Here is a 22,316-nt window from a genome sequence, read left to right on the forward strand (position 1 = left end):
CTCTCTTGTACATTGTTCATTAGAAATAATATTTCTTGAAGGTTTGTGGTTGACGTGGCAACTGGATAGTGGCTGTAGCCTGTTTGTGGCAGAGTAGAGGCAAAGCAGCAGGCGGAGAGGGAGGGAGAGATGTCCTCAGGAGTTCTGCAAGAATGAAGAGGGAGGAAGCAGGCTGAACAAAGACAGCTCATGGGAAGTCTGTTAGTCACCGGTCTGTTTTGGGTTACAGACATCCTTCTGTCAGGACGTTGGTGAAGGGAAGGGGAAGAATGACTACCGGGCTAGTTTCTGTTCTCTGTTGTAGCAGCTGCCATCTTTCACACAGCACTCACTTTTTAGTGACTTTCATATTAATTCATCACTCCCGCCATCCTGCTTAGTTTTTATATGTATGGGGATGAGAATGAGGTAGATGATGAGGGAAGAGAAGAGATCATGTATCATCTCTCAAAAGCTCATTTTGTGACAGAAATTGTTCAGAATATTGTATTAGATTGTAGAGTTTGACTGATCCTCCTCTGAAAATGAGGAAACTCAAAAATGTGAGGCAGGCCTTGGAGCCATCACAAAGCTGGCCTCGGGCCCTCCTGGAGCTGTGCTTTCTGGCTGTGGCAGATGTCAGTGTGAAGTGGTAACATTGTCCTTTTCACAAGTGTTCTGAGGTTAGAAAACAGTCTGCTAATTCTGTTATTACATAGCAGGAGTAATGACAGGAAGGGAAACACAGGAATGGCCATGACCAAGAAAATGTGTGCAGAGCTCAGTCAGGTAGCGCAGAATACCCCCCAAGCCAGTGTGTCGGCTCATAGGAAATGCTTGAGGAAACTTGCAGTTCTTATCGTTACCCTCCTCGTAACTATGGAGAGGAGTTGAGAGCTTCCTAAAGGTTCCTTTATTCTCTTTCGTTTCTTGAAAATGTAAATGGTGTGTTTGTCCATTTGCCTCTTTCCTGGAGCAACACTCATGTGAAATTATTATGGGAACCTGGATGGACTGGCCCGGAAACCTCCTCTTGTACCTGACAGTGCTGACAGGAAGGAGCTGCCTGGTCTGTACGGAGGGGTGGGCGCTGCCATATCCTCTGGCCCTGGGTTGAACGATGAGTTCATTTGTGGCCTCTGGCTTAGAGAAACAAAGAATGGCGTAAACTGACTGGGACTCCATCTAACTGACCATTTTATTATGCTGTACTTTTCTTTTTTAACTCACTAGTCCCCTTCTTCCTAGTTTCAAATGAAGATCAGTTGTTTTTAAGTTGCCAAGTGAGACATGTGCTTTACAGTGGGTAAAGGGCTCAGGAGCTTCTAAGAACAGTCAGTTAGAGTCCTGACTTTAGCTTCTTGTGTTGGTCTGGGTTCAATCAGGAGAGAAAAAACACGCAGTAATTTGAATGAAGAAGGTTTCATATAAAGATAGAACAGTTAACTCCAGGGTAATAAGGAATTGGCTGGTAAGACATGGAGAGAATGCTCAAGAGTATAGGAATAGCAGCTACTACCCCAAAGGAGGAGCCCCCAAGGCTCACAGAATGGCACAGAAGTTGTGGTGCCATGCCACGGAAACTTGCTAGAAGTCTGAACTTGTAGGAGACCCTCCCTCCAGGGTGCCAGGGAAGGCTGTTCATGTGAGGTATCTCACGGGAGGCACTCCACTCCAGAACTGCTGAGAGCGGGGGACGTGGGCATTGTGCTGCGGGCTGCCGTGCTGCAGCAGTGAGAGTCCACCTGCATGCCAGCAGGGGCTGCTGCCAGGAGGCTTCCTGCCACTGGCTGCTCTGGCTGCCATGCCAGACACTGACGGAGCTATGTGTGCTGCAGGAGTCTGGTGCCCAACACAGTCTTACACCCAGGAGCTTGCCAAGTGAGCACTCGGGACCAGGATGCAAACCGCTTTCCTCCGGCAGATCTCTTCAGCGCCCTCTACTGGAGAGCCCCGGTGCCAGCCAGCAGAGGAGAAAGCAGGCAGTAACCAGCACACCGAAGATGCTCCAGTAATACTCCATCAAGGAAATGAGTGGCTCTGTCTGCGGTAATAATTACTATGCTTTTATATATTATTGCTACATTTATGGAATACGTCTTCTTGAGAAGAGCTAAAGGAATTGAACAAAGAACTTCCCACTCAACCCTATAAACTGCTTTCAAAAACTCAAATTATCCTGTGACAGACGATGATGAGCTCTATGGGGAGAGAGAAGGGCTGAGGACAGGAGCCAGAAGAAGAGGAGGAATGTGCAAAAGACGCCCGGGAGAAGCTGAAGCCCTTGTTGTGTGCTGGACATCATTACATGACAGCAGCAGGTGGTCACGCCTCCGTGGCCTTCTGTCATTTCCACATCGTTTTGGTCACACTTGGAAAATCTAAGTCATGGTAGCTAAAACAATTCCGTAACTTTCTACATATACTTCATGAAATTTCAGGTTAATGAAAGAGAAGAAACCTTTTTAAAAAAATCCTTATCTGTTTGTTTGTTTTTTGCCTTATTAGCACTTGTAACCACTTAACATTTTCTATTTTACTTATTTCCCTTGCTTATAGTCTGTGCTTCCCCCTCTACTCTTTTTTTTCCCCAGGTGTACAAAGCAACATAATGATTAGACATTGACACCCCTCACAAAATGGTAACCCCACCAAGTCTATTACCCATCCGACACCGTATATAGCTATTACAATACCATTGACTGTATTCCCTATGCTGTACGTTACATCCCGTGACTATATATAAATATACAGATATAAATACACACACAAACACACACACATACAGGGTGCCAAAAAAATGACACATTTTAAGAAAGGAAAAAACTGTTAAAATTGTAATACAATGAATGATGCTGGCATTCATTTGATTAACACCATTGTTCGAGCAAACATCATACTACACATTTCTACTATAATTCAATTCTCCTTCAAAAAGTAATACATAGATAACATCTCTTAAAATGTGTAGTTGTTTTTGTGGAATCTTTGGGGTTCTTTCTCTGTAATATGTCATCTGTAAATAATGACAATTTTACTTCTTCCTTTTCCATTTCGATGCCTTTTATTTCTTTTATTTCTTTTCTTGACTGATTGCTGTGGCTAGAACTTCGTGGAATCAAAGTGGTGAAAGTGGGCATCCTTGTCTTGTTCCTGTTCTTAAGGGGAATGCTTTTAGCTTTTCGCCATTGAGTATGATGTTAAATGTGGGTTTGTCATATATGGACTTTATTATGTTGAGATATGTTCCCTCTATTTCCACTTTGCTGAGAGTTTTTATCATAAGTGGTGCTGGATTTTGTCAAAAGCTTTTTCTGCATGTACTGATATGACCATATGATTTTTATTTTTCATTCTGTTTATGTGCTGTATAATGTGAATTGATTTTAGAAAACCAGCCTTGCATACCAGAATGAATCCCACTTGATTGTGGTGTATGATCTTTTTAATATATTGCTGAATATGGTTTGCTAATATTTTGTTGATAATTTGTACATCTATGTTTATTAGGATTATCGGCCTATAGTTTTCTTTTTTTTTTGTAATGTCTTTGGTTTTGGAATCGAGAGATTGGTGGCCTTGTAAAATGAGCTTGGGAGCCTTCCTCCTTCTACATTTTTTGGAATAGTTTTAGGAGAATAGGTGTTAATTCTTTTTGAATGTTTGGTGAAATTCACCTATGAAGTCATCTGGTCCAGGACTTTTGTTTGTTGGGAGCTTGTTGGTTACTGATTCAATTTCATTGGTAGTAATCGGTTTGCTCAGATTTTCTGTTTCTTCTTGATTCAGCCTTGGAAGATTGTATGTTTCTAGAAATTTATCCATTTCTTCCAGATTGTCCAATTTGTTGGCATATAGTTGCTCATAGCATTTTCTTAATATTTTTCTTATTTCTGTGATGTCAGTTGTCACTTTTCTTTCATTTCTGATTTTATTTATTTGGGTCTTCTCTCTTTTTTTCTTGGTGAGTCTCATTAAAGGTTTGTCAATTTTGTTTATCTTTTCAAAAAACCAGCTAACCAGTTATTGCTTTCATCAATCTTTTGTATTTTTTTAATAGTCTCTCTTTCATTTATTACTGCTCTCATCTTTATTATTTCTTTCCTTGTACTCACTTTGGGCTTTGTTGTTGCTTTTCTTTTTCCAGTTCCCTTTGTGTAAAGATAGAATGTTTTTTGAGATTTTTCTTGTTTCTTTAGGTAGGCCTACATTGCTATGAATTTCTTTCTTGGGGCTGCTTTTGCTGTGTTCCATAGATTTTGGGTCGTTGTATTTTCTTTGTCTCAAGGTATCATTTGATTTCTTCCTTGATCTCATTGTTGACCCATTCATTAGTTAGTAGTATGTTATTTAGTCTCTGTGTTTGTGTGTTTTTCTTGTATTGATTTCTAGTTTCATACTACTGTGGTCAGAGAAGATGCTTGATACAATTTTAGTCGTCTTAAATTTATTGAGACCTGTGGCCTAACATGTCGTCTGTCTTGGAAAATGTTCCATGAAAAGAATGTATGTTCTGCTGCTTTGGGGTAAAATGCTCTAAAAATATCAATTAAATCCATCTGGTCTAGGGTGTCATTTAAGGCCACTGTTTCCTTGTTGATTTTCTATTTGGAAGATCAGTCCACTGGTGTCAGTGGAGTGTTAAAGTCCCCTACTATGATTGTGTTACTGTTGATCTCTGCCTTTATATCTATCAGTATTTGCTTTATATATTTAAGTGCTCGTATGTTGGGTGCATAGATGTTTACTAGGGTGATGTCCTCTTATTGGAGTGGTCCCTTTATTATTATGTAATGTCCTTCTTTGTCTCTTATTATAACCTTCATTTTAAAGTCTATTTTGTCCAATGTAAGTATTGCTACCCCAGCTTTTTTCTTATTTCTAGTTGCATGAAATACCTTTTTCTATCCCTTTACTTTCAGGCTGTGTGTGTATGTGTTTCGGTCTGAGGTAGGTCTCTTGTAGACAGCATATGCATGAGTCTTGTTTTTATATCCATTCAGCTGCCCTATGTTTTTTGATTGGAGCATTTAGTCCATTTACATTTAAAGTGATTATTGGTAGGTACATAGTCATTGCCATTTTATTATTCATATTTTTTACCTTTGTTTGTTTGTTTTCTCCTTTCCTCTGCTCAAAAAAGTTATTGTAACATTTCTTGTAATACTATACTGGCTTGGTGGTAATGAATTCTTTAGCTTTTTCTCTGGAAAGCTTTTTGTCTCTTCTCAATTTTAAATGATAGCCTTTCTGGGTAGAGTTGTCTTGGTTGTAGACCCTTGTTTTTCATCGCTTTGAATATTTCTTGCCACTCCCTTCTGGCCTGCAAAGTTTCTGTTGAGAAATCAGCTGATAGCCTTATGGTAGTTTCCTCCTAAGTAACTAGTTGTCTTTCTCTTGCTGCTGTTAGGATTCTTCTCTCTTTGTCTTTAACCTTTGCCATTTTAATTATGATGTGTCTTGGTGTGGAGCTGTTTGGGTTCATCTTGTTTGGGACTCTGCACTTCCTGGGCTTGTATGTCTCTTTCCTTGGCCAGGTTAGGGAAGTTTTCAGTCATTTCTCCAAATGGGTTCTCGATCCCTTGCCCCCTCCCTTCTCCTTCTGGTACTCCTCTGATGCGAATGTTGTTTTGCTTGATGTTGTCCCAAAGATCCCTTAAACTATCTTCATTTTTTTTTTAATTCGTTTTTCTTTTTGTTTTTCCAATTAGGTGTTTTCTCCTACTTTGTCTTCTAAATCACTGATTCAGTCCTCTGCTTCATCAAATCTGCTGTTGATTCCTTCTAGTGTATTCTTCTTTTCAGTTACTGTATTCTTTATTTGTGACTGGTTCTTTTCTACTGTTTCTGTGTCCTCCTTTATGCTTGCTATCTCTTTGTTGAAGTTCTCACAAAGTTCCTTAAGCATTCTTATAATCAATCAACTCTGTCTCTGATAGGTTGGTTGCCTCCATTTCAATTAGTTCTATTTTCGGAGGTTTCTCCTGTTCTTTTATTTGTGTCATGTTTCTTTGTTTCCTCATTCTGGCTGCCTCTCTGTATTTGCTTCTATGTATTCTGTAGATCTCCTATGCCTCTCAGTCTTTGCTGGGTGGCCTAATGTACAATGTGTCTTGTGTGGTCCAGTGGCACAATCTCCCTGATCTCCTGTGTATGTGTTCCAGGAGTGTCCCTTGAGTGTGATGTGTGTGTTCTCCTATTGTAGTTGAGCCTTGATTGCTTTTGGCATGTCAGCAGGTGGGATTTTACTCCCAGGCTGACTGTGAGGATTAGCTACGCCCACAATGTATAAGCTGCTGTGTGGGGGCTGACCCCTCAGAGGAGGATTTGCCCCCGTGGGCTCTTGTGCCTATTGAGACCCCCGTTTGGGTGTGCCGCTTGGGAGGCTAACCAGGTAGTGCTCTGGTGTGGTCTGAAGCTGGCCTTTCTGTGTCCTTTCTGGTATATGTTGGTAGGGGCTCCCATGCAGGCCAGTTTCAGCCTTGCCTGTTACTGGCTCACAGCTATCTGGTAGGAGCCAGAAAACTATTACGTATGTGGTTGGCTGCTGCCTGTGCTGGTCCTGGAGGTGTGTAAGGGTGGCCTCGCTGTGAACCAAGGCCAGCTGCCACCAGTAGTGGGCCTTAGGCAACTTAGCAAAAGGCCCAGGGCCCCCTAGGCCTATTGCCACCTGCTGGCTGCCAGTAAAGCCAGCTGATTAAAAGAACCTCTTAGGTGGGTGGGTTGGTATGGTTGGGTCAGCGTTGAAAGTGCCCTCGGAGATGCAGCACTAGCTGGGTGGTGCGGGGTCCCAGGGAGTCACAAGACGTAGATGGAAATTTTTACGAAGTTAATGCAGATTCAGTGTTTAATGCCAGTCCCCTCCCTGCCTGTGACCATTTCACACCGCTCCCTGAGAACCCCGCAGCCAGCCACTGCTTACCTCGGGCTCTCAAATCCCCGAGAACTCCCCAAGAGTGGCTGCAGCATACATTTTGGGTTGCTATTCACCACCCATATCTCCTTGGACCTTCATGGGCCGTGCATTGCTGCAAAAGTGCCTTTTGGGGAGGGGCCCACCACTCAGGTGCCCAGAGTGCTGCTGGCAACACAGCTCTAGGTGGGCAGGGTGGGGTTCCAGGGAGATAAGGGGTGTGGTCAGTGGTTTCTGCAAAGTCAGTGCAGTCTCAACTTCTGCATAGGTGCTGGGCCCACGACCACCCCACAAAAACGCCCTGAGAACAACGCAGCCTGCCACCATCTGTCTCAAGCCTGCAGATTCCTGAGTGCTGTCCAAGAGACGCTGCAGGGCAGGTCTTGGGTTACTGTCCACCAGCAAATGTTTCCTGGGCTACCACCACAGGCCATCCACCTGCTGCAAAAAGGCTTCTGCAGCCTGTGGGACAGGGCCAGCAGCCCAGCAGTCACGGATGTCCCGGCGGATGTAGCACCAGCTGTGTGGGGTCAGGGACCCAGGGCGTCACCAAGGTGGTGCGCATGCACAATTCCGCCACTGTTGATGTGGTCCAGACCTGCCCTTTTGGGGGAGAGCTTCATACTGGAAAGATGGCGCCCTCCTCTAGGCCACACGTGTGTCAGGTTCCACACAGGGACAATGGTGGCACCTGTCCCTCCAGCTCCCGAATCCACACAACTCTATCCTTCCCCACGTGTCGCTGGGCCTCCCGCGCTGCCGTCCCTCCACAGAAACCAGGCTAGTGCCCACAAGCGCGTCCATGTGCTGGCTCTACAGGAGGGCATCTGTTTTTCCAGTCACCCGTCGTCCCACCGGGAAGGGCAGACAGAGCCCTCGCTGATTTTCACTGCCAGATACGTTAACTCTTCTTCCCGGCCAGGACCCCTGGGCTGGGGAGCCTGGCATGGGGTTGGGGCCCCTCCCTCTTCAAGGGGGACCTCTGCCACCTAGGTGTCTGTCCTGGCGTTCAGCCACCATTGCTGGGCGTGGGGTCAGCCCGCTTCACGTGTCCCCCCTTCCTACCACTCTCGATGTGGCCTCTTTATATCCTTAGTTACAGGGTTCTGTTCAGCTAGTCTTAAAATCATTCTTGAGGTTGATTGTTCTATAATTTATTTGTAATTTTGGTGTGGTCCCCGGAGGCAGTTGGCATAGCGTTTACCTAGTCTGCTATCTTGGACCTCTCAGAAGAAACCTTTTTAAAGTTAGGAAAAAAATTAAACTTTCATTTCTTCTGCTTGATCCTGTCCTATAGTTTCAAATGTTGTTCAATGCAGTAAAATATGCATGAAAACATGTTCCATGTTAAAAACAACTGGCAATGAAATATAAGTAGATTTAAATTTGAAAGGATTATTTTCACTTGACTTGAGTAAAATGTTATTTTCTGTCCTTCCATACTGCAATTCTCATGGTTTTCTTTTATCATTGAGGAAAAAAGATTCGTATTAAGCTTAGTCACAAAATTAAAACTCCCACTGACTTCTACCAGCTTAGCTGAAGGGCAGTGTTCAATGAGATATCCTGGCTGAATCAGAACTAAAATAAGAATGTAATTGAGAAGCAGAAGGTTTGGTCCTTCTGGATGGCTGGCCATCACAGCCATAGACGGAGCTCATGAGTACACCAGAAAGGTTTCCCTGGTAAGCTGGGCGGGCATTCTCCTTAAGTCAACAATCTTAGCTAAAATTATTGTTGTTCCGTACTTGAAATATGTGTTTTTCTGAAATTTGTCTATTTTGGTCAGAGCACAATACACCTTTTTGAAAAGATGTTTAAGGGCGAGAATATGTGTTAGAAGATCACAATACTAATGCCAGAGAGGAAAGATTTGAATGATGGAGGAACTGCTACAGAGACATTTTCCAGTGAAGATGTTTAAAAATTCAAGAGAAAAAATGCCCAGCCTATGAAAGGTCATTTTAAGAATGGTTTTTCAGCTGACAGAACAAACACTCTGCTTATTTGAGCGACTATGGGGGATCCAGTGAGAGAAAATTTGCAAGAGAGCTAGATTTCAAACTGCAGTGATGATAGTTACAGAGTTCTCTTTACTGAGAGGAGAAATTCATACCGATGTACATGAGCTCGCTGGAGCATGTCTGAGCTTCCGGAGAGGGAAGCGGCTCACCAGCTCTGGTCGAAATGTCCTTTTGGGTGTATCACCCCGTACTAGAAATGTCTGGTCATCCCTATTAAAGATTATTCTAAACAGTCATCTTTCAACAGTCCTGTTTTTATTTAAAATTACACACGAATATGTGTATATGTATTTTTAGAAAGAATAGAGATCAAAATGTTAGAGTGCTTATTTCTAGATTCAGGAATATGAGTCTTCTGCCTTTTATAAATTTTCTGTAATAATACTTTTGGGCCAAGAGGGGTGGGGAAATTAAACTTATCAAACAAAACAATGCAACACAGTGCTCCTGTCCCATACACATGGGGTTTACAGAACCTTGGGCCGCCCCATTTTTCAAACGATTTGTTCGATTTTTGCTATTAATGATTTTGCCTTTTTTTAAACTACTTTCTCAATCTAATTTTTGCTGCTTTCTCAATCTAATTTTGTATCTTTCTTTTTCTGGTGAGTTCCCTTCTGTGAAGAGAACGTCTTCATGATGGTACAGACAGGGTGGCTAGTTGTAGGTAGAGTCAGGTCGGCTATGTTTGTGCAGGGCGGGAGGGGGATCACGAATCTTGAACTCTGTTTTCTCTGCATATGGTTCAGAATGCCTCTGGATAAAATAGACCTGGATAAACAGAGTGTGACGGAGAAAGGGGAGAACACGGTGATGAGCTTTATTCTAGTCTCTCTCCGCCTTCCCCAGACTCCGTATCCTTTACACTCTGAAGTCTTTTGTGAATGCGGCTGGTGGGTTGCATAATGTTGGAAATCTTTTCTAGAGCTCATCCCGAGTGAGTGAGGTACTTCCCAAGAAGACACAAGCTGCTAAATGGGCTGTCGATACTTGTGACGTTGGTTAAGATTCAGTAACTGAACTATTTTTTTGCAGTAATTTGTGCCTTGGGGGGGCAGAGGATTTCTGAGCTGCGGAGCCCTTCCGGGGCTGTTCGGTGTTACAGACCCCTGGGGCCAGCGGCGGGGTGCGTGCAGCAGGCGCCCCTCTCCTGTGTGCCTTGTGTTACCTCCCTGTGGGCTTGGAGAAGGAAACCATGGCATTTTCCCTCAGACACCAGAGGAGGGATTTGTATCACCTATTTTACTAGAAACACTGTATTTTAATTGTTGATTTTAGAACTAAAAATGTGCCTTCTGGTTTACTAACTGAAAAGTTTCAACCAGAGATTAAATTGTGTTTTACTTATTTTCTTTATGAGGGATATGGACACTCTTCTTAAAATATCACGGAGATTGGGGTGCTGTAAATCTGTCTCCAGCACCAAAGATAGTCTAACTTTAGGTGAGTTGCCTTTCACAGGTGTAACAGTCAGATGCAGCTAGCCTTCTCTGGTCCTCGCCTCCTTGTCATGCCCGATTGTTCTGGGAGGAGCTGGCGCCCTGGGGAGGGCGGTTGCTGCCATAGAGGGAGATAATTCCACACTCTTTTCACCTTCGTTAGGTGATGAAGTTTTTCACTTAGCCTCTTCAGTTATTTCTAACGTACTCGGCCGGACTTCAGAGGCTCTTCCCTGCTTTCATCACGATCCTGAAAAGCAACGCCAGTGCAAGCAGATAACAAATGTGCAATTTTCTTCATTTTAAATTTGTTTGAGAAGATGTGCACCTCATTCCTCTCTTATTCTTGCCCCTATTGTAATGAATAATTTCTTTTTCCTTGTGCAATCAGGAATTAGGAAACAATTTAAACAGACAAGGCAAAATGGTATATTAGTTACAATTCCATTTCCTTTTCTGGCCAGGCTTTGTCTCTTTCCTCACTGTCTGTTTAACGAAAACACCGTGCATTTTTCCTGGAAGCTGGGGAATGAGAAAGAACTTTCCAGCTCCATTATCTTCACTTCCATGTCATGAGTGTTTTGTTTTTAGTAGCAGGGGAAACTCAGATTAAATTTTCCATGCGAGTACGATAGAGAATCACAGTGAAAATAATTTATTTTACCATATGGTAATTTAACCAGGCCATCTCAACAATTTGGATACTACCCCATTCATGGAAACCTTTGACTGACATTGGAGAAGCTTCATTCTAGTAGTTGTTATTGCCAAGTGCTTGGATTAGCCATCCACATACTTAAATCTTTCTGGAATGCTACAAAACATTGAATAGCCATTTTCCCTATATTAGAGTCCCATGTTTTAGAGACAATTGGTCATAATGTTCAGCATGGGTTTTAAAAACCACATAGATGAAATATTTGGTAGTGGAGCGTGTAATTCAGTAGTTGCTATTTGAGAGAATTTTAATTTAAAAATACCAGGTATTAAAAAGTAGATTTTTAATTTTGGCAGCCATGTTCATGATTATGAAGGCTGAGCTCCTGGAAATAGCTGCAGTTTATTTTTGTATGATAGCTCTCAGTAGATTATTTATTTTTGGTTATGTATTATGTCAGGGGTGGAATTTGTTTTGGCAGAAATCGTGGAGTTAGCTGGACTGATGGAATCTGAAGCCTGGCAGCATTCTTTGTTGGATGCTAGAATGGTCAGTGTAACATCAAATATGCTGTGTGTGGTTTGGCATCTAACAAGCTGTTAGGTGCACTCAGCAAGGGTCCCAAGTCCTGTCTGCTATGGCCTGAATGTTTGTGTTCCCCCCCCCCCCCAATTCATATGTTGAAGTCCTAACCCCTAAAGGCGATTGCCTTGGGAGTTGGGACCTTTGGGGTGCTTGGGTTACAAGGATGGAGCCCTCATGAATGGGATTCATGCCCTTCTAAAAGTGGTGTTACAGAGATCCCTAGCCCCTTCCACCATGAGAAGGTGCTGGTGATGAACCAGGAAGAGGAGAAGAGAGTCCTTCCCAGAACCTGACCATGCAGGGGCCTTGATCGTGGACTTCCAACCTCTAGAACTATGAGGGATAAATTCGAGTTGTTTATAACCAACGTAGTCTGGTGTTTTGTTTTCACAGCCTGCATGGACTCAGACACTGCACAGTACATAATGAGAAAACGATTGCTTCAGTACGTGGTAGAGTGTAGGATGCAGATGATGAGAAAATGTTAAGTTTGTGAAATATAAATTCCTCTACTTTGGTGGATTTAAGGGATGTTTGGGGTTCACAGCTGTCCTGTGTGATCTCCCAAAGACCCAAATTAGCCATGGTAATGAGGAGAGTTTATCAGATTATAGAATCTCTTGAGAAGAACCCTTAAGGAATCATAGGCCTTAGGAAACTCTACTTCTTCAGCAAAAAACACCTAACAGGCCTTCTGTTCAAACAAGAATGGCTTGTTTGGTATTTTTTTAAAAACAGCCTCCCAACCTACTTCACGGGGCTGTTTGATGCCACTGTAGTGGGACTAGTGGTTTCAATCAAGGGAGTTCAAATAAATATTTTTCTTATGGATTGTTTGTATTTGTTAGAGCTATATTAAGTGCCAAAAATGGTTTAAAAGTACCCAAATGCCTGGATATAAAACTTGAGCAATGGTGTTTATTTGGCCTCAAATTACCCTCTTGTCCTCTTGGAAAAATAACACATTTCTTTTAGCTCTGCTTTATGGTAGTTGGATAAGAGAAGTGGATGACCAACTGACACCCCTATATGAGGTGTGATCACAAAATACGGTGAATGTTTAAATAAAAAAATTATTACAGTAAAAGACACATTGCCATTAATCCCCCTCTAAATACACCTCCTTGCTTCGAACACACTTATCCCATCGTTCCTGCCACTTTCTGAAGCAGTTCTGGAAGTCCACTTTCGTGAGGTCTTTACTTCATCCTCCTTCATGACAGTACTTCATGTCACACATCGCTTCTGGTAGAGCAATTTCTGTCAAATAAAAACATGACGGTGTGTCCTCATCCACCTTATTCACCAGATCTGGCACCGTGAGACTTCTGGCTCATCCCCAAAGACAAAATGACTGTGAAAAGAAAACGTTTTGAATCGATTCAGGACATTGAGGCAGCCATGGCAGCACAACTAAAGACACTTACAACCCCGAACTAAGAGCTATTTAAATGGCCTTCAGTGGGTAAATGGTTAGAGAAACCATGCTATGTGCATACCATGGAATACTACTCAGCAACAAAAAGAAGTAAGCTATTGACGTGTGTGTGTGTGTGTGTGTGTGTGTGTATGTATATATATACACACAGTCAACTTGGGTGGATCTCAAGCGCAATATGCTGAGTGGGAAAAGCCAACCTTCCAAGGCCACATATAGTATGATTCCATTTATGTAATTGTCTTAGTCAGTTTGGGCTGCTATAACAAAAATACTATAGACTTTATGGCTTAAAGAACAAATAATTATTTCTCAAGATTTTAGAGGCTAGGAATTCTAGGATCAAGGCCCCAACAGATCTGATGTCAGATAAGCGTCTATCTACCTCCTGGCTTATAGACAGACAGTTACTCTGGCTGTATCATCATGTGGCCCATGGAAAGTGATCTGTGTCACTTCTTCTTATAAGGGTATTAATCCCATCATTAGGGATTAATGTCCCACTCTCCTGACCTAATCTAACCCTAATCACCTCCCAGAGGCCCTATCTGCAAATACCATCACATTGGGGATTAGGCTTTCAACATAGGAATTTTGGAGAGACACAATCAGTTCACAGCAATAACATTCTCTAAGTTACAATTACATAGATGAAAAACAGATTAGTAGTTCCAGGGGTTAGGGATGGCAGGGTGGGGGGGGGGTGTGACTATCAGATAACATGGGAGAAATCTCTGTAGTGATGGAATAGTTTTATATCTTGATTAGGGTGGTGGTTACATGTATCTACCCTATACACACATTGTACCAATGTCAGAATCCTGGCTTTGATATTGTACAATAGTTAGGTAAGATGTAATCACCAGGGAAAGCTGGATAAAGTATACACAGGACTTCTCTGTACAATCTTTGCAACTTTCTGTGACTCTGTATTTCAAAATAAAATTAAAAATTTGATTGCAGTTCTTTCAGATTATTTCGAATTCCTTGGCAGATAAGAGACTACATTGTGTCTTGTATTCGTGAACCATTAGCTTTTTCATAGTTCAGCTGTTCTGTCTAGTAGAAATAAGACCAGTTGTTCCAAAGTAAATAAGATAATTAGTTACATTTTTAGATCTGCTGACTCAAAGTGCTTAGCAGATTGTCAGCTAATTTTCTCTTTCATTGTTTCCATGGTTTGCTAGATCAAGTAAAAGGATTATTAACCCCAGTTCCTTCATCAACAAATAATTATCGCATACCTGCTAAGTGATGGGCTCTATTCATGATATGGGCATGAACAAAACAAGATTCCTACCCTCCTGCAGATTACATTTTTTGGCATGTGAAGTGAGGGAGGCTAAAAGAAGGTAGAGAACTTGTCCCCTGCCCTCCTGGATACTGTTTGAGCTGAAAGGAAAGGGGACTCTTCCCATACCTACCTCAGTGTTCTACCCTGCAGTTTGGTATCTCTCAGTAGCATTACCTCAGTGTGGGCAGAATAGTTTGGATCTGATGATGTTTCTGGCAGGAGAAGGAATGTGATTTGCATTTACTGGACCTAATATGGATTAAGAACTGTAAAGACTCTTATAAGGAAAACAAAGGCATAGAGCTTCTTTCCTTAGGTGTGGAGAAATATATTAGTACCGGAGGCACTGATACAGGATGGATTTTATAAAGAGATTAAACAAACAGAAACATTGGAGTCAGATGTCTGAATTTGAATTTGGGACCTCCCACTTACTAGCTGTGTGACTTTAAGCAGGTTACTTAAGCTCTCTGAGAAGGTAATTTCAGTCTTGTTTATTTTTATACAGGGTAAATTAAATCCATATGAAAGCTAATTGTAAACTGGCAAGTTGGAAGGATTATTGTTGAGAACAGAGGGCGGTGGGACTCCCTTGCTTCTTTTTCACCATCAAGACATTGTCTAGACTCTACCCTGCGAAGAGCACATCCCCATGTTCATGGACTTGGTCTCAGTACACTGAAATAGGGAAGTTTAAAGATAATTAAAATAAAGATTGAGTTTTAGAAAGAGGAGTGTCTTAGGTGAGGTAGAAATGTGAATAGAGAAAATAGATTAATAGAGAAGAAGTATTCTGGGCAGGAGGCTTGGATGGCTCCCCTCTTCCTATCATGCTACCCCTAATTCAGTGCATTGTTTCGTGTGTGTGTGTGTGTGTGTGTGTGTGTGTGTGTGTCCATCTGGGTCCATGTCCCTCCGTGTCTTGCTTGCTCCCCTCTATATTCCACATGGTCATTGTAAAATAAGCCTTGAGGTTGTTTCTTTCCTATTTAAAAATGGTGAGTCTTTTGTTCCATCAGCCACAGGCTTTGCACCTCAGCAGGATCCACAGCCTTGGAGTTCCGACCTGTACTCTGAGATCATTGGGCTTCAAAGTGGAAAGCCCAGACCTCATTTTCTGCTTCTAGTCCTAGTTTTACGCTTTTCTAGTCAACCTATTCTGCTTTCCAGTAATTGTGTTTAACCATTTTTTTCACATAGTAATTAACACCTGAGGCTCTAGAATAAGACCACGTAGGTTTAAATCTTGACTGCACCGCCTATGTACTAATTATTCAACTAATTTGTGCCTCAGTTTCCTTATCTGTAAATAATACCTACCTCATAGGAATATGATAGTAAGCACTAACACTTAGATATCGTTATTTATAGTTATTACTTGAGAGTCTCCGCTGCATTTTGTCTTGCTGATGACAAAATGGCTCTCCTATCTCTCGTGTGACCTATCCTGCTCGTCAGTGTACCTTTTACCTATGCTCTAGATTTTCTTGCTCAAGCGCCCCTTGTTACCTTGATTTTGGTGGGATGCGCATTGGTGCTGAGAGCACTGGGACTTGAGAAAGCTTCTGAAGCCTTTTATTACCCATGATCCTACATCATCATCTTCATTGCTGACACTGTTATAAGACCTGTAATGTGGCAGAATAAGACATGCCAGTGGCATCCTTAGTCCTGAGAAAAGACCAAGAAATAGTGGCTCACCTGTTACAGGCTTAGCTGGAGGTCAAATAGAAAGACTTCTAACTAATAAGCTCCGCTCTTCCCTATTACCTCCTGCGTCCGTTCATTGAACACATTATTGACTTCTTACTGCGTCCAAGGGTGAGGATAAATAAGTCAGATGTAGCTCTTAATTTTACTGACTCACAGGGCAGCCATAGGGCACATGCATGACCTGGGCACCGTGGTGCCCCTCAGAGTGTGTCAGCAGTGCCAGCCTCACCGGGAGCTTATCAGGGGCCCCAAATTCCCGGGGGTGTTTTCCACGCTCTCCAATTTCCACGCTTTCCAAGAGATGCTTATGCCCACTGAAGTTGAGAGGCAGAGTGTTCGTGTTGTCGCTGCCCTTGTCGCTGCCCAGCGACAGGCAGCTAGGGCACGTGGCTGTTTCTTCTCTTCGAGGCCTGCCAAGCTGGCCATTCCTGCAGCAGTGAGAACAGACACAGTCCACCTGGAAGGCTGCTTGGCAAAGACTGGGTCACGACTTTGTGGAATATTCTCTAGAGCTCCCAAAACGCCTCAGTAACCCAGGACTGTCAGGACAACGGACTGCTTTCTGCTGGAGCTCTTAACGTGAAGGGTCAGGAGCGACCCTGGCGAGCCTGGGGCTGACGTGTGTGGGCACAGTGGGAGTGACCCTGGCAAGGAAGCGGGGGAGGCCTGGACATTGTTTCTCCGTCTCCTGTCCCGCTGCTCTCAGCCCTGGGCTCCCAGCTCGCAAGCAGCAACGATGGCGTTCCCAGGCAGGGTGCACCCCTCTGTTATCCCAGAGAATGAAGAAATCCCCCAGACAGCCCTGAACGGTATCCACCAGGCTAATGGAAATGAAGACGAGAGGGCCGTGTCTAAACTGCAGCGCAGGCACAGTGACGTAAAAGTCTACAAGGAGTTCTGTGACTTTTATGCAAAATTGTAAGTGTCTCTCTCCTGGAGTTCCCCTCTTCCAGACCTAGCCTTCCTGGGCTTTTAGTTCCCGAGCCATTTGCGGCTTTATTTCCTTGGCTTTCAGCAGGGGCTTTCCAGGGTGATGCAGCATATTCCAGCAGGCAAGTAGGTTGCCTGGCATTGGAAACCTTCTGCTGGATGAAATGCTGATGTGAAAGAAAGTGCTACCTTTAAATTAAGAGTAGGAACGTCTTTGTCTTCTTCAGTGGGTTCCTGATAATAGTACATTTTCATTGTGTAGTCCAAAAGGGAGGGTTAGTTTTTTCATTGTCAGGATTTATAATAGAAAAACTTTATCCTCTAAAACTTCCCCCAGACAAGAGGCAGGTGGGGGAAACTGAAAAATTGAATTGCAGACTGCTGATAAAGATACAGATTTTTATTATGTTTAACAGTCAGCAGTTTGAAGTAGGCCAACTGGGTTTCTTAATACTGTCTCTAGGGGACTGAATGAATAAAAAAGGATGTTGTGTAACCAGGAGATAGATAGACATATAGATAGATACATCATGCGTTCAAGCGGTTAACCCTACAAGTTAAATCTATTCGTTTTACTAAATGAGTTTTAGCAAACAGTTGTGTTTTTTTTTAAATAGTGTAGAGTAATATTTAGACTAACTCATTCAGGTAAGATTGTTGACCTTAAGCAAAGTTGTAAGCTTGGAATTATTGCAAATCCCCAATTTATGAGTTGAGAGTAGAGGAGAGTTTGATTGACCTGATTCTCTATTTCCATGAATGCATTCTGTGTGGTATTGCAACAGATGTCATTTATTTTCACAAGTCATAAAGAGCTCTTTTTAAGAGTAACCGGGCAATTATAATTTCACTGCAACCAGAATGCTTGGTGAACTCTCAAGATGCTGTTTGAATTTACACATTTTTGCATTTTAATAATAGAAAATTTGTTACACATACTTTGATAAATGAGGCACTTAAATAAAAGAAAGCTGATGATGTCAAGTTTTCTGTGTGTGGTTGATTTGTGGAAGTAGATCAGCTAAAACAATTATGACTGGGCAGTTACGGACATTCCGTGCTAAAGGCTTTTATACATGTGTATATCGGTAGGTAGGTAAGTAGATAGATAGATAGATAGTTACAGATATCACAATGTATATAGCCCTTGTCATCAACCCTTTTGTTGAAAATTTTAGTGGAAATTCTTTTCTGAGAAATTGGCCAATTTATTATAATTAACAGCTATAACTATCATTCATGATTGTTTAAAAAGTAACTTGTATTTTGTGTATTAAATATAAAATATGAAAATCAGCTGTAAAAAAATACATAGGTTAATACAGGTTCATCCATTTTAACAAATGTGTCACCTGGGGGGGGATGTTAGTTGCATGGGAGCGACGTGTGTGTAGGGACGGGGGGTGGGGGGGGCATGTGGAGAATCTCTGTGCCTTTCTCTCGATTTTGCTGTGAACCTAAAACTGCTGTAAAAAATAATCCGTTAAAAAAATACATAATGCCAGAGGATCGAAAACAGGAAAGGGAAATGTAAACAGTTTCAGTAGGTTGATGAGATTATTGGTATTTTTTTTCCTGCAAGTTTCCTCTAATGTTCTGTTCCTTTTCTTTTCCTGCTTGTTATAAAAAGGAATACTTCTTCAAAAAATACATATTATGTTATCTCTAAAACTAGTTTATTTTTCCTGTGTATGCGAAAAACCTTTGTGCTTCTTTTTATAACGTGTCTGTTTTCTAATTCTAACTATTTGAGTCCTTGAACTTGAATATAAACAGTCTGTAGTATAAAAGTCAATGATAAACAGTTTGATCTTGGGACCCCTTTACACTTTTAAAAATTACTAAGGTCCCAAAGAGTTTTTGCTTTATCAATATTTACTGCATTAGAAACTAAAACTGAGAAATATTTTAAGTATTAGTTCATTTAAAATAATAAGCCCATTACACAGTAATATTAAATATTAATGTTAATATTTTAATGAAAAGTGTTTCTAAAACAACAAAAGCTTGGTAGGAATTGTAGCATTGTAGCATTTTTGCAAATCTCATTAACGTCTGTCTTAATAAAAGACAGTTTCTCATAACTGCTTCTGCGTTTATTCTAATATGTTGTTTTAGATTAAAAGTATATAAAGAAAACACAGTCTACCACAAAGATGTAGTTTGAAAAGGAATGACCTTTGAACCCCTTAAAAAGGTCACAGTGTCCCCTAAGTTTTGAGAACCACTGACCTAGGTAATAATGAATCAGGACATTCTGGAATGGTCTTCTTTTCTAGCTTTTTTGGAGTTCTATTAAAATCATTGAGGTTTTGGTGAATCCAAACCCTTTTGAGAGAGTTTTAAATGAATAAAAATGCTTTATATTTGAGTAGCCTTTTCTGGTTTCCAAAGTGGTTTTATATACTATTTCTTAGTTCATCCTCAAAACTAAGAATTATCAGGGCAGGTATGGGCTTACTATACTTTCATCAAGCATGTATTTTGTGGATTTTCATCAGAAGAAAAGAGGAAGCACAAACCTTCCCAGAGCTTTGCTAAAACTTCCATAATTTATCTGGCTTATGGCAAAGCCATGTGAAGAAGGGAATTTTACAGATTTTTCTCCCTAACCTACAGTAATTTTGAAATGACAGTAGAAAATTCCTTTTAATATGTGATTTAGGCCAGGTTTGCCAAGCAATGAGGCTGCTTCCCTTCCTCCTTTTCTCCTTTTTTTTGGGGGGGAGGGTGATTTTAATTCTATACTGAAGCCTGTCAAGCCTAAATTAAGCCTAAAATTGAGTGTTGATTGGTACTAGAGTGTGAATATGGTGCTAAGTTAAGGCAAGGCTACAAAATAGGAATACTGTTCTTTGAAACTTTTGGGGAAGAAGGCCAAGTTGCCCTCCATTGGGGTAAGGTGGAGATGAAACAAGGTATGTGCGAACACTTTTGCTAAAGAAGCAGCAAAACTTAGAAACTGGTAAGAGACAAGGCAATTAATCTGTCCATAAAATGCAGACTCGCCTGCCCACTTGCCTCACAGGGAGGTTGTGAAGATCCAGGAGAATGAAGGCAGTACCTGTACAGGTGGACTGATTCAATGCTGGGTGGGTCAGAAGCTGCCCCAGGGGACCAGACACATAGGTAGAGTTTGCACTCTGAGTGGGCATCTGAAAAGAAACTTGCCAAATTACGAAGGACGGCTTAGCCAATGACTACTCTGCTTAGGTGACCTTCTCCACTTGGAGACCTTCCAGAAACAAAACAGTTCTTTACGTGAAGTTCAGAGGGCCTATTAGAGAATAACTAATTATCTGATTATATGCTTTTCTTGCAAAGTGCACAAATCTTGGGACCATTTATTGGATGCCTCCTGAGTAGAGTGGAATGACTGGCGAGGGAGTTACAAGTCATTGGGCTCATCGTCAGTAACTTGATGCCTGCTTTTACTTTCTTCATTGTAAAGTGTGGTGGAGTCCCTATCATGTCCTTTCAAGTGTTTGAAATTGATTCTGTATTCCAGTTGTGATTTTGAGTGGGAGACCTGGATTCTCATCCTGTAGCTTCCCTTAACGAATTACTAGCTTTGTGGGGTTGGGCCAGTCACTCCACTTCCCTGAACTTACATTTCGTCATCTGTAAAATGATTGTCATAATGGTAAAATTCTTTGATTTTAAGATGTATTTTATAATATTAGTATTCAATACTTGTCTTGTCAATTAGATTATAGGACTGAGGGATTTTGGCTGGTTTTAAGAGTTACTTAAGCAGTTGCTTTCAACAGGATGTAACCAAAGGGATCATCTGTGTCTATGCTATGACATGGCATTCAGTTGACGTGGTTTAGATTCTGTTCTCAGAAGGGAGAGAAATTGGCTTTGAGATTCTGACTTGTGGGTATTTTAATTAAGCTTCTTTTCAAGCTGTAAACTCGAGCTCCATGAGGGCAATTCTTGACCTTCATCTCTCTCCCTAGAGCCTAAAGGTAGTAGGCACTCATTCATGGTATATTGATCAAGAGGAATGTCAAAACTGTTAAAGAAAAACAGGGTCGAAGCAAGAGACCCGTTCTGAACCTAAGGTGCTAGGACAAAGAGATGGGAAAAGTCTGAATTGAGTACTTATGACACAAGCAAGAAATTGGCCTTTATAGATAAAATCTTTTTATGATCAGATAGAATGCGCTCTTTAGTTCTTTGTGTTTTTTTGTTCTTACGTCTAAGAAAAGGTTGGCAATCCGTGACTTCCTGTCCTTTGTGTTACAGCAACATGGCCAATGCCCTTGCTAACGCCACTTGTGAGCGCTGCAGGGGGGGTTTTGCGCCCGCCGAGAAGATTGTAAACAGTAATGGCGAGCTGTACCATGAACAGTGTTTCGTGTGCGCTCAGTGTTTCCAGCAGTTTCCAGAAGGACTTTTCTATGAGGTGAGTCAACTTGGACAGAAGCATAAAGGTACCATTCCCTTTCCCTCCTTTTTTTGAGGCGTCCCTCTTCCCTTTAAATTTCAATGTCAAAGATTGCATTGAAGTGCCAGCTACAGAGCTGGGTATTTGGCAACTGTCAGGTCAGTGGTGGCTTATGTGTGCGCTGACAGACCCCACCATTTATACTGTTCATTTCATCTTCCTATTTCAGAACCCGCAGTACCGTGACTCAGCCTGTCAGACCTGAGCACTTAGCTGAGCAAATTCTTTCATAAACTTCAGCCACAGTTTTTCTGGCGTATCCACTCAGGTCCCCACTTGTTTGCTCCCTACACATACTTGCGTGATTCCTGCCTCTGTGTCTTTCCTCCTTCTCAGAGCACCACTGGATATCCTCTCTAGAGGAAAGGTATCTGTTACCTACTCCGTGACTTTTAGGCAACAAGTGGGACCTTCCATGTGTTTATTTTCTAAAGAGGCTCTTGTTTGAAATGAGTATTTGGGGGAGATGCCCTGCCCACATTTAGCTCTTCTATGTGTCTTATGGTCTTTTTCAAATACTTTATTTTTTGTGATGCTCTGCTGTTACCCTGTGGCCTACACTTTGTATTCTTACGATGACTGAAACCCCCTTCTCACAGTAAACGTCTATGTTTAGGACTGGTCTCGGGAGGCTGACCCCATGCTCTTAATGGAGATAAAATTGGGGTGTGTGTGTGTGCGTGTGTGAGAGAGAGAGAGAGAGAGAGAGAGAGCGAGAGAGAGAGAGAGAGAGAGAGAGAGGAGGGAGAGGTGTCACTTAATTTACTTTTACCAACTGCTTAAATATTTGTATATATATGTTATTCATATGTGTATCTCTATATGATAATATTCATATATGTACATAGAACTGTATAACTACAGATAGCTGCTGTTTGAGTTCTTCTTTT

At 41.8% G+C, this 22,316-nt stretch overlaps 1 protein-coding gene across 9 annotated transcripts in view; it reads left to right on the forward strand.

The window, feature by feature from the left end:
• The window catches only part of LIMS1 (LIM zinc finger domain containing 1), a 150,099-nt gene that overhangs the window by 106,852 nt on the left and 20,931 nt on the right, over positions 1 to 22,316 (forward strand). For 5 of the 9 annotated variants that reach the window (XM_033125176.1, XM_033125177.1, XM_033125178.1 and 2 more), the window contains exon 2: positions 21,225 to 21,384. In XM_033125176.1, coding sequence (XP_032981067.1) covers positions 21,225 to 21,384 — 160 coding nt within the window. Of the gene's footprint in view, positions 1 to 2,096; positions 2,371 to 16,486; positions 16,962 to 21,224; positions 21,385 to 22,316 lie in introns of those variants that run through there. The other 4 variants (XM_033125174.1, XM_033125179.1, XM_033125172.1 and 1 more) reach the window with 4 other exon arrangements.

This window comes from Rhinolophus ferrumequinum, chromosome 13 (genome assembly GCF_004115265.2).
Source record: "Rhinolophus ferrumequinum isolate MPI-CBG mRhiFer1 chromosome 13, mRhiFer1_v1.p, whole genome shotgun sequence".
NCBI classification, from domain to species: domain Eukaryota; kingdom Metazoa; phylum Chordata; class Mammalia; order Chiroptera; family Rhinolophidae; genus Rhinolophus; species Rhinolophus ferrumequinum.